Below are 11,915 nucleotides of genomic sequence, written 5' to 3' on the forward strand. Positions count from 1 at the left end.
TCTCCCTCACCATCGTTGTCATTATCGTTATCGTCGCCATCGCCTCGTAGTACTCGATATTTATCAATTTCATTTGGGAACGTTTTACGTAGCTCCAACATCATGTTCATCTTAAACTTGCGATACGAATCAATCTTTCCTTTCACTTCTTCATTTTTGGTTAACGCTTTTTCAATGCAATCTTTTGTGTAGAGCTGTGGATTTTTTCCTTGGTCAATGTAATCAAACACCTCGAATGGAACATGCACATCCTGAACCTGTGGCTTAATTTTGTCAATCTCTTGCAGTCCGGTAACCATGCTTTGGCTGAAAAAGGGGAAGAATGATATTGAATGAATGGAGATAATCAATGATATTGATGCAAAAACATGAGAATTGACTAATTTTCACGTCTTTTATTCATTTTCTTAATTGAAATTCATTGCACTCATCAATTGGAAATGAATATGAATTCACTAGCAAATTTTAATGAACAAAAGCATAAATCTCAATCAAATTCCTTTTAGAGTGGCAACTTTCTGTGTTTGTCGCAGCTATTTTTAACTCATATTTACTTACATCTTCTGATTCAGAACGTTGTGGCCCTGTGGCTGGAAATCGCTCACAATAATCCGCACCTGCCGCACATTTTCAATGAACATTTCCAATTGTGTTTCTAAATTTTCTAATGCCGATGACGAAGACATTGTGTCTATAAACAAATAAATTTGTTGGCTCTAAGCAAATTGTTGCGTTTTCCTTTGATGAGGCCTCTTTGACTGACTGACGTTTCGGCGATATAGCATGAAGTTGACAACAAGTCGCATCTAACACCGACTGTCGTCGCAACAATGAACTATTGAGGTTGGGTTCTCTGTCAGTTAACACAGTGTTCGTGTGCATAAACAAAACGAAAATTGTTCAAGTTTTTCAAGAACAAAACGATGACTTCGCCGGCAATTATTGACTTTCGACCGAGCCATTTGCTTTTGAATCCAAATTTTGATGGATACAAATTGTCACTAGATCCCGTTCCGATTTTAAAAACAGAAATAACTGCTGCGCCACGTCGTGTGTTTACCTCCGATGATCAGTACACATTTTTGCATGCAAAATTGTTCAGTCTTCACAATCATTTGATCCACGATCCCTGGCTAGAATACTCATGCTACTTCATCGATGAGAATTGGACGGTGCAGAATGTGCGGTATGATACGACAACAGGGAGACTTGGTTCGGTGAAAGCGGTACACAAAGTGCCTAAACCAAACACTGGCCGCGGAGATTATAATGCCAGCTTAACTTTTGTGTCGGAAAAATTTTGGTAAGTACGGAAGATAGATTATGTCTGCATTCTTTTTCTTTTTGAGTAATCAAACTATATTTTTTTGCTTCTTAATTTCTATAGCGTGTTTGCGGATGGCTGTGGTGGATTGAAAATTTTCAACACCGGTGACCGGTATCGCGTTGAAGAATGGAAAACAATTTTCTCTGATACAATTCTCGAAAATTCCATTCCATTTGTCATTCAAGATGCACGGTGGGAAATCATCAACAACGTCCATCAAATTCAATGCCTGTTGCTGAGCATACAACAAAACAACGACAACGAAGATGAAAAGTTTGAAGCGGTTTTGGATTGGATCGCAATCAAGAGAGATGCACAATCAAACAGCTGGAGTAAATTGCATGTGAGACAATTGAAGGGGAATACATTGCCGGAATATTGTGTGCTCGAACCGAAGTGCAATGGAATTTTAATATCTGCTGATCGAAAATTTGAATTTACCTTCGATAACGAGCATCCAATCGGTCCGAAAGAGGAACCACCGAAAGAAGAAAATAATGGCAAAAATGATCAAGATGTAAAGAAGCCCGAGTTGAATTGGACACAAAGCGATGAAGATATCACCATTCACTTCAACATTCCACAGGAAACGAATAAACAGGATATTAAGGTGATTTGCGACGGAGCCAATTTACAAGTGCGACACAAGAGTGAAGCACTTTTGAATGCAGATCTATTTCAAGGCGCTGATAAAGACCTTACTACGTGGAATTTGGTAAGAAATATTTGAACATTTCAATGAAAAAAAAAATAAAAATAAAATAAAAAAAAAGACTCAAATGACTCATACCTTTTTTGAATATTTCCAGGGAAATGAATGGCTGGAAGTGGTTTTGATAAAACAAGTGCAGTCATTCACTTGGCCAAGTTTGCTAAAGGATGTCATCGTTCTTCCATCCGAAATGCCACTTCAACCGATTCGAGAATTGTCGTTGCCGCCATCGAATTTGCGTACGGAAATGGAAGATTGTGATTTTGGCGATGTCGACATGGATAAGGAGCATTCGTTTGGTGAGCAACCATTTCAATCGGCTTTTTTTCCATTAGTTTTCTTTTAATTTACCATTTGTTCAACTTTTTTTTCAGTTCGAATGGACGCGATATCGCATCAAACCACACACAAAGCCAATTTGGGATCAAATAACCCAGTTCTATTCACATTGAGTCTACGTGCCGGCAGCCCATTGGCATTCGCTCTACGGAATGATGTCGATGCTTGTGTCTGGCTTCCATATGTTCAACCGAATGCTGAAAGTGATGTCACGCTAAATATAAAGCATGAAGGGACTTTGAATGCGTTTGGCTACATCCAGGCATCGAAACAGCAAAAGAAATTCATGCAATGTTCCCCGGACATGAACTATGCGATTATTTGTGAGCCTCATCGTCACATCTTCGTGTACAAGAGTACATACGCATCTGCCTCTGGGCTGAAGAATCGTAATAGTTCCGCTAAAATTAGCATCGGGCAACAGAAACTAATTACAATGGAGGAAGATTCAGACGAAGTGCTCGGCATTGTATGCCAAGCAGAAACAACTATACTTCTAACACGGAAACAAGTTTTATGTTTGCAAATCAATTCATAAATAAAAATGTATCAAGAAAAAATGACGGGCTTTTAGTTTGATTGAAATAATTCTTTTAATGGAAAACAAAAATTTCCCCAGTATTTCGATTGAAGTGCATTTTGACAATAAGTACAAGTGGGACGAGGGATGAGAACAAATAATTTAAAGACATGACCATATCACTTGATGGCGCCCTGAGAAAACTAACACACTTCACGACATGCATCGATCACTTTTGGGTATTTATACTGAAATCCAAGCTCCAATGTGCGTTTTGGTTGAATCTTGGCACCGGTCAAGAGGATAGCAGCTCGTTCTTTGCCAAATAGATTTCGAATCACAAATTCCGGTGTGGTGAAAAATGTCGGACGACGCATCACCGATCCAAATGCCTGAGACAAAATGTAAAAAAAATAATCAAGAATATCTCCTTCATTTTTACTGTCATTTCCATACGTTTTTTACCTTGGTAAAATCGTCGTTTGTAATGATATCCGGTGCGACACCGTTCAAGACGCCATTGACTTTGTCATTTTCAATGGAATATTTGATAAGTTGGCAGAGATCTTCGATATGAATCCATGGTAATGGTTGCGTTCCCGCACCAATTTTACCACCAAAGCCAAACCAAAACGGCAACTTCAACGATTTAATCATTCCACCGTTTCTACCTATAACAACTCCGGTGCGGATGCGAACCTGCCGAAAGAATGATTTTTAATTGAAGTGTGATAAACTACCTCAAATTCAATACGCTCTTACCAATCGTGTTTTTACTTCTGGTGGAAGTTCAGCCGCTTTTTCCCAATGCAAGCACAAATTTGACATATAATCAAAATCCTCGCCTTTCTCATCTTCGGTGTAAATTTTACTATCTGATGGTCGATACAAGCTGACGCCGCTGATGCTGACAAAGACATTTGGCTTTGTTTTCGCATTTGTGATGGCTCGAACAAATGTAGCTGTTGTATTAATGCGAGAATTCCAAACATTTTGTTGAAAGCCTGATGTCCACAGTCGTGTCGGATCGAGAACATTCTGACCGGCGACATTTACAGCTGCTACTGTATCATTCGGTAAACCATTTTCATTCAATTGATGCCACGTAATACGGTTCAAACCGGGCAATCGTGAAACTGTAAGCACATTGTAACCAGATTTCTTCAACAAATTCGATAGATGCGTTCCAATGAACCCAGTTCCACCACCTAAAATAACAAAAAAAAATTACATAATGCGCATAAGTTCTTTTCAACAACATAAAATTGTTTACTTTTTCAAAAGAGTTTTTCCAAGGGAATTATAGCAAACACCTACCAATGACTACCGATTTCGATGCCATATTCACTTTTTTCCGAGTTTATACAACACAATCAGCAAATCAAATCTATTGTTGTAAATACTTCAATTTCAAATTGTTCGAGATTAAAAAAAAAATAAACAAAAAACATCTGACATTTACGTTGTACAATTCATATGTTCGACGTGAAGTTTGTGCGGTTATGATAAAAATAGCGGGTTTACAAATCAACACTCGGTTCATGTCATTTATGGTATTGAGCAAGTGATGATTTTCAAACGGTAATTCAGTGCTTATCTCCAAATGGTTTTGCATCGAATAACAAATTCTGTTGAAATATTGTCTGTCATACTGGCTGCACTTATTGGCATTCGTTCATAAGATACAGTCGCATCAACGGAGATACCGTGTTTGGAGTCGTATTTACACGCCAATTTTCTGCAATAGGAATCATATTTCATCTGTCATATCACCGCCAAAATCATCAGACAAAACACAGAACTAAGTAAATTCATAGCTTTTTTTCTCTTGTGTTTCAAACTGAAATATTAAAATTGAATCAATTTTCTCGTGTAGAAATGGCCACACAGTTCAAATTTGGTTGTGCTATTTGCTCCGATGCTTTTGACATCAACCAAAAAGTGTTTGCCGTGAATTGTGGTCATGTTTACCACGGAACATGCTTGCGACAATGGTTAACGACACAAATGCACTCTGCTGTACCCACAACGTGCCCAAAATGTCGTGCATCGGTTACCCAAATGCGGCGCTTGTTTCTACATCAAGTTGATGTCACTCCCGAAAATAGCTCAGGCTCTGAAGACAATTCAATTGCTGAGGAAGAAATTGAAAGCGACGCTGATTCGATTGATACGATATCCGAGGATTCGTTGGTTCCAGCTTCTGATGAAGACACATCAACAACTGAAGAAGAAGAAGAAGTAGATTATGAAAGTTCAATGCAATCTCTTCGATCAATTTTGGATACGATGTAAGTACTTCCTAATTAAAACCAAAATTTTGATCAATTTTCTTGACGAACAATTTGAATCCAATGCATGCAGCATTTATGAACGTTTTGAATTTATAAATGATTTTCGGCGGAAAAATATATTTATTTTGAATTGGTCGATAGTTTTGCTTAATGTGTATCCATATATGTCTTCTAGGCGTCGGTCGGAATATGGAAGAAACATAGATTTTCTGTCAGCTTTGGATCGACGATTGGATACGACAATAAATGAACTTCGTGAGATGGGCTACACGGTTGATGGCTTGTGGGATAATATTCGCAATGAACGAGCCAGTGAACGCGACAATTTCAATTTTCAATTCAATTGAATTTTCTTCTATGTGATGATGTCACATTGTTCGTCTAAATCCAAAATGCAATCCATACATGTTTTACGTTTATAGTAATCCATCCAAAGAAATTAGAAGTAGGGAAAAAAATATTGAAGTACAACAAATGAACTGAATTTATAGTGCCTTATTTACTGAAGAAATAAATAAAAATTCAATGAAAAAAATAACAAATATGTTGCAATTGCATTTGAGAGTTGGCGGCTTGAAACAGCGCCCCCAAACCGTTCAGTGTGTAAACACGATGACATTCACCGTATCTACATTGGATGAATTGGATGGTGTGCGTTTGCCGATCGATTGTATCCGGTTGAGTATCATGCGGAACATTGAAATTGAAACGAAAGCGATGATAATTAGATGACCGAACTCACACACATCACATAGAGTTCGTTCATACCGGTTGACTTTTCGTTTTCGTTGCCACACACACGAGGCCCATCCATAGCTAGCGCACATCAATACATTCACATTTTCCACACGCACACAACCGCACGCACGCCATAATACGTGAACGAAAAAAATGGCTTCCCTCGTCGCTGGAACACTGTGTCGGCAAGCACATTCTATCGGTCGTCTGCATACACTGAATCAGAACCATTTTGCAAGTCAATCGAGTTTAATTCAATTGTGTCTTCGTAACTTTGCCGATAAAAAAATGGGATTACCTCGTGTATTTTTCGATATGGCCGTCGATAACGAGCCAGCTGGCCGTTTTATCGTTGAGGTAAGTAAATTCACACACGAAAATTATTTCGATTGAGAAAAAAAAAAGAGTCAAGTCATTATTATCATTGGTATCAGTTGCACAATCCTTCTGAATAAAAAAAAAAGTTTGCGGAAAAAGTGTCCAAGTTCAAGTGAACCATTTTTTCCACCATTCGTTCCGTCTTGCGCGCAGATAATCTCTTCTCCGTTGGGTGTAATTTTGGGCTATAGAGAAAAAATGCCGGTTTTTAAATGTACAATTTATTGGGTTTTTTTTCCGAATTTCTATGTCGAACGATTGATTTGAATGCGCGTTTTCTTTGAAGACAAAATTGAAAGCAAAACAAGTTTTGAAGTAAATTCTATTTCAAGCGACATTATTCATGCGAATTTCAGAAAGCCGGCTGTCGTTTTACTAAATTTTGCACTATTCAGCATGTTCAGATTTATCTTATATAAAACGATGCTTGTCAATTTCATTAATCGCCCTACAAACTATTTTTTTTCACCATTAAAGTTCTTATGCAAAGAATTCGCCAATAAAATAGACATATAAAAAAAAGGTCGCAACGGATGCCGTCTTCGCAATTTTTCTTTTGCTTTCTATTTGCGTCTCTGTTTCGCACATTCGTCGGCCATATGAAAAAAAAGTGAAATCGCGTGTGGAATTTTCCATGAAGCAAAATAGCATCGTGTGTATAGATGTGTGTGTATTAGTGTACACGTTCAGTGTGACGATTTTTTGTGTGTAGTGGCGTTTGAATCGAAAACTCAATTCGTAGTCTCATTATAAACACCTTTTTTACTTTTAATATGTATTCTTCGTAGAATTTTCTCGAATCACATCATTTTGCTTTGCTTTCTTTCGGTCTTCCGAATTCTCGTGTTATGTGTGCGGTAACAAAATAAGCGCTCAACATTTTAACCGCAATGTGGCCGACAAGTTAGAGGAGAAAAAAGATGCTGTGATTTTTTTGCTCTTTCTCTCTCTCTCTCTCTCTCTCTCTCTCTCTCTCTCTCTTTCTCTCTCTGTGCTATGGAATGTCACTTAAAATTAGACGTTTAGAGATGAATCGGATTCTGGCAACATTTTAATTGATATTCTCGTTGGTTGACGAACCAAGAAAAAAAAACATTGCCTTGTTATGAATGTGGCTTGCGCCAGGCAAGCAAACACAAATAAATAAATCCAAAGTTATCTCTACATTACTTTTTTTTCTATTCTAAGTTCAAGTATAAATACATGCGCTCGTACATATACTAGTACCTCTATATGGCAAAAAGTTAAATACAATTCAGATTCAAACAATCAACGCTACTTTAACCGCTTTAAAACACACCGCTTATATAAAACATTTTACAATGCAGTCACAGGCAAAGCAAACGAATGGGGAAGAAAAAAAACACACGATTATTACTTTTGTCAATTGTATGGTATGTATATTCAGGCGCGAGTCGCGACATTCATAGTTCATTTATCAAATTGAGGCTCATACAATTTTCATGAGACAAACGTGTACCGCGTTTACATTTCCATCCATACATAGGCACTTGAGAGAGAGAGAGAGAAAGAGAGAGAGAAAGAGATCAAAAAAAAAAACAAAATCTTTTTCGGAACACATTCATTTCGGTTCAAATTTTGAGACAAAAAATTCATGAGCAAAAATAACTTGTCGCTTTTTTTTGTGGAAGAAACCGAATCTAAACCCACGGCATTTCATATTTTTTCATGAGCCATACAATTTAATTACAGCAATTGTTGACTGAAATTATGATTTTTGTATTTTTCAAAAGAACAACAATCGAAATCATGAAAAAGTTATAAGCATGATTTTTTAATCATTGAGATAATCCACATTTGGTTTTAAAAATTCATTTGATAAACTTCAGAGCGGCCGGTGAATCACATTGATATTTATACTTTATTCTGACAATATTATTCTTCATTAACTCAATCAAAGAATTTTGAATAAGTTGGCTTTCAATTCAATGCTTCAAGTTAATTTCTTTATTCGAACAAAGTGTTTCACTTCCTCCTCACTGCGACATCATCAAACGGTGATTGAAGTAGCCTATACTGATTTATTTTTTACCGGCAACCGAAACAAATGCCCAGATTGCTGATTATACAATGCATTGCTCATGTTTCCAACCGCCGAACAAGTCATAACTCCAAGTTAATGAGCATTTTATTTCTTCTTCTGAGAATCGTATCGTTTGGGAAGAATGTCATTTGTTGTCGTCGTCGACGGCGTGGCTGAAATCAAACCCAACTATAATAAACCATAGTTGTTCATGTAATGATGTATTCCCTTTTTTTCCGTTGGCTTGTGTTTATGATTTTTGTTGGTTTTTTAGTCACGTTTTGAGTTTCGATTGACATAGTCACCTCTATTCCAATGTGCTCGTGTAATGAATACAACAGCATGGGAAAAAAGTACATCGACTGATTTCATTGTTTTTTCTTTCCTTCTTTCGTTTTGTTCGATGGTTGTTGCGTGTCTACATTTTTTACGCTATAATTTGGATTTTATTGACTTCTAAATTAGTATGTATAAATATCGAAGCATAAATAACCCTTCAGAATACCAATCCAAATAGTATTATTGGAATTCTGATAGTAATAAAGCGATTAAGATCGGCATCGATTTGGCTAAATGCCGAATTGTCCTAGGGGTTTTTATGTCAGTTGAACCTATCGAATTCGATCGTTTCATTGTGATTTTGTTACGAATTCGCACATTCTCTGCGAATTCTTTACGAATTGTTCACATTCGCTGCTTTGTCACTGCGAATGATAACTAAGATGGCGCCAGCTGTCAATGTTTGGATTTGACCAATTCGCAAAAAATTCGCAAAATTCGTGAAATATTTGAATGAATTTGAAGTCAAAACGCGTGCGAATTGTGCGAATTCCTGTCAATTCGCGAATACATAAATTCCCCTAGGAATTGTCCACTGTACATGACTCACTTGTCGTGTCACCGTAGCCAAAAAGGCGTTTACTTTTTCCACAACTTTCGGAAAAGTGTCTAAAAACTTTTAAAATATTGATTTTGTTATTGTTTAACATTCTTCATGCCGTGACAAATTCAATGACAGCACACAGAGACAGTAAAAAATATATATCACTTTTAAATCAATAGAATTCCAATTAGCCGCCACTTACTTATTGAAGAGCCATTTAGCTGATATCGCAAACTTTGAAGAACAAAATGAAAAATAAAAATGTTGTGTGCAAAAGAATAACGAAGAGACTCCTATTCTTCTGAGTCGTTACTTCGGAAAAGTTGAATAATTCAACGATGCAGGAGGCAAAGGGTTTATCTATAAAAAAAACAATTGTGACCATTTTGTCACGATCGAGACTAACGACAAAAATTCAATTCCATATTTTTAAAAATTCATACCAATGCCTAGTAATATATAGATCACACCAATTTATTTTCCAACGTGGTTCATTCGGTGTTATTCTCTTAATCGACGGCCACTATTCGATCGATATGTTTACGCTATTTTTACGTAGAAATCAATGTTTCACGTCCAGTTGAGGTTGATCTATTGATTTTCTCACGCAACAACTCTTAGTAAATGGACAACGAGCGCGCCCATTTGTTCACGGCATTCGTTCTTCTTATAAAATCCAATGCATTATGGTGAAACCTGCAGACTATACGTGCACGTTGAAATCAACATGCGTAGGTTTTCAATGTCGACTGTATTTATTTTTTTATCTTTGACTAACTTTATTGCATTCAAACCAAAAACGTGCTTTTCGGCTTGACGAAGTGATTCACATCGATCCCCGCAATGAAACAGTATTGCTATTTTTGGGCATTGATTTCAAACCAAACAATTTAGCAATAACAATTCCTCTACATGTCAATGACATCATACGTATAATCGAACGATTCTGAAAGACGAAACAAATGAACAATCACCATCCGTTAAATTATTCCACAAAAACAACTCGTTTCATTCGAAAAATGATAAAAATTCTATGGGTTTGGAAAAATGATTTTTCGATATTTTTCACGAGACAAAAATCGGTTGTAAACATTGTACTTGTACAATCCGTTCGATTTTCAAGTACTTCGATACCCAATACGATAATTGATTTGACGTGATAACAGTCTAAACATTCGCCAATGAATACTCGTGTTTGAGCCGTTTGTTATCAATATTTTATGAATTGTAATCAAAGTGTGCAAGTCGTTTAATAAACAATTCTGTCTCAAAAATACTCGTTTTATATTCATGCATTCATTTGCTGGGCACTCGATTCGAAACCGTTATTATGATATATGTGTAGCCAAAACAGACACACACACCCGATTGAGTCGTTCGATCAATCAACATCGGTTTGAAAGTCATAATTATTTCTACAGCAGAAATTATCGTATTGATTAGCATATCAACAGGCGTTCAATAATTGAAACGAATGGTGGAGGAAAACCGCTTTTGAATGCCGCACTTTTTTTTCTGCGCGATAAATGACTCCGCGACATTAAAGACAGCACATTCAAAATTCATGATTGACTCATTATATTAATTTGTTGTTTGTTGTCTCGTTTTTCCCCTCTTTCCCCTGTAGCTCCGTCCGGACGTTGTACCAAAGACCAGCGAAAACTTCCGCGCTTTGTGCACTGGCGAAAAGGGTTTCGGTTACAAGGGAAGCACTTTCCATCGTGTCATTCCAAACTTCATGTGCCAAGCCGGTGATTTCACCAACCACAACGGCACTGGTGGCAAATCCATCTATGGCAACAAATTCGAAGACGAAAACTTCACCTTGAAGCATACCGGACCAGGTGTTTTGTCAATGGTAAGCAACGAACACACACACACACACACACACGAACGATACGGAATTGAATTAAACCAATTTACTAATTTCCATTTCGATTTGTTTTGATCATTCACAGGCAAACGCTGGACCAAACACAAACGGTTCGCAATTCTTCATCACCACCGTGAAAACCTCATGGTTGGACAACCGTCACGTCGTCTTCGGCACCATTGTTGAAGGCATGGATGTTATCAAGAAGATTGAATCCTTTGGCAGCCAAAGCGGGAAACCAAAGAAGAACATCACGATCGCCGACTGCGGACAACTCTCATAAGATGGGCGTTTTAGTAAAACAAAACCAACATTACATTTTCAAAACCGCTGGCGCTTCTTTTCACGTTTTGATGTTCTCATTCAACTTATAATTTTTTTTTCTTCTTCTGATGTTTACGAAAATTATGAAAACGTGTATCAAGTTTAAAATTGTAGCATTTCAATACAAAACTCAAATTCTCTTGTAATTTTGAATTGAATAACAAGCACTTAAACGCAATTCGAGACAGTTGTGAACCCCAAAACTTGTGAAACACACCTTCAAATATACAATAAAGATTATTCCATAGAGAAAAAAAACACACAAAAATAAACTCAAACTTAAATAAAGGAATACAAAAATTGGCGTCTTTCATTCTCGATTGATTTGGGTTCTACTTTTGTGTGCATCTCTAATTGAGGTGCAACTCCACTTTTTTTGATTGCAAGCCTATTTAGTAATTGCCCACCGTTTTTGATTCGCTTCGGGTAAGTTATTAACGAGCTATTTCAACCACTGTATTTGCATTGCGGTTAAGTCATCCA

At 37.0% G+C, this 11,915-nt stretch overlaps 5 protein-coding genes across 5 annotated transcripts; 3 read left to right on the forward strand and 2 right to left on the reverse strand.

The window, feature by feature from the left end:
* Window positions 1–2: 2 nt before the first annotated feature.
* LOC129569314 (mediator of RNA polymerase II transcription subunit 10) lies at window positions 3–782 on the reverse strand (the record flags this gene model as incomplete). Its single annotated transcript, XM_055448047.1, has 2 exons — window positions 559–782; window positions 3–306 (listed from the first exon to the last, which is right to left on the reverse strand). Coding segments are annotated over exons 1-2 (432 nt in total), but the record flags the coding sequence as incomplete, so codon positions are not given.
* A 37-nt stretch (window positions 783–819) lies between these two features.
* On the forward strand, window positions 820–2,939 carry LOC129569429 (nudC domain-containing protein 1). The gene is made up of 4 exons (XM_055448272.1): window positions 820–1,303; window positions 1,388–2,042; window positions 2,137–2,338; window positions 2,414–2,939. Exons 1-4 carry the CDS (start codon window positions 924–926, stop codon window positions 2,914–2,916), a joined length of 1,740 nt encoding a protein of 579 aa, XP_055304247.1. The 5' UTR covers window positions 820–923; the 3' UTR covers window positions 2,917–2,939.
* Window positions 2,940–2,946: 7 nt separating this feature from the next.
* Window positions 2,947–4,375, reverse strand: LOC129569430 (epimerase family protein SDR39U1). Its single transcript, XM_055448273.1, has 4 exons — window positions 4,216–4,375; window positions 3,661–4,106; window positions 3,364–3,597; window positions 2,947–3,290 (listed from the first exon to the last, which is right to left on the reverse strand). Exons 1-4 carry the CDS (start codon window positions 4,238–4,240, stop codon window positions 3,102–3,104), a joined length of 894 nt encoding a protein of 297 aa, XP_055304248.1. The 5' UTR covers window positions 4,241–4,375; the 3' UTR covers window positions 2,947–3,101.
* A 405-nt stretch (window positions 4,376–4,780) lies between these two features.
* On the forward strand, window positions 4,781–5,718 carry LOC129569432 (uncharacterized). The gene is made up of 2 exons (XM_055448276.1): window positions 4,781–5,189; window positions 5,368–5,718. The coding sequence occupies exons 1-2, from the start codon at window positions 4,906–4,908 to the stop codon at window positions 5,537–5,539; spliced, it is 456 nt and encodes a 151-aa protein (XP_055304251.1). The 5' UTR covers window positions 4,781–4,905; the 3' UTR covers window positions 5,540–5,718.
* A 184-nt stretch (window positions 5,719–5,902) lies between these two features.
* Window positions 5,903–11,700, forward strand: LOC129569431 (peptidyl-prolyl cis-trans isomerase-like). Its single transcript, XM_055448275.1, has 3 exons — window positions 5,903–6,287; window positions 10,863–11,093; window positions 11,194–11,700. Exons 1-3 carry the CDS (start codon window positions 6,084–6,086, stop codon window positions 11,389–11,391), a joined length of 633 nt encoding a protein of 210 aa, XP_055304250.1. The 5' UTR covers window positions 5,903–6,083; the 3' UTR covers window positions 11,392–11,700.
* Window positions 11,701–11,915: the final 215 nt, after the last annotated feature.

This window comes from Sitodiplosis mosellana, unplaced genomic scaffold, assembly GCF_009176505.1.
Source record: "Sitodiplosis mosellana isolate CC-2019 unplaced genomic scaffold, AAFC_SMos_1.0 Smas_scaffold_30, whole genome shotgun sequence".
Taxonomy (NCBI): Eukaryota; Metazoa; Arthropoda; class Insecta; order Diptera; family Cecidomyiidae; genus Sitodiplosis; species Sitodiplosis mosellana.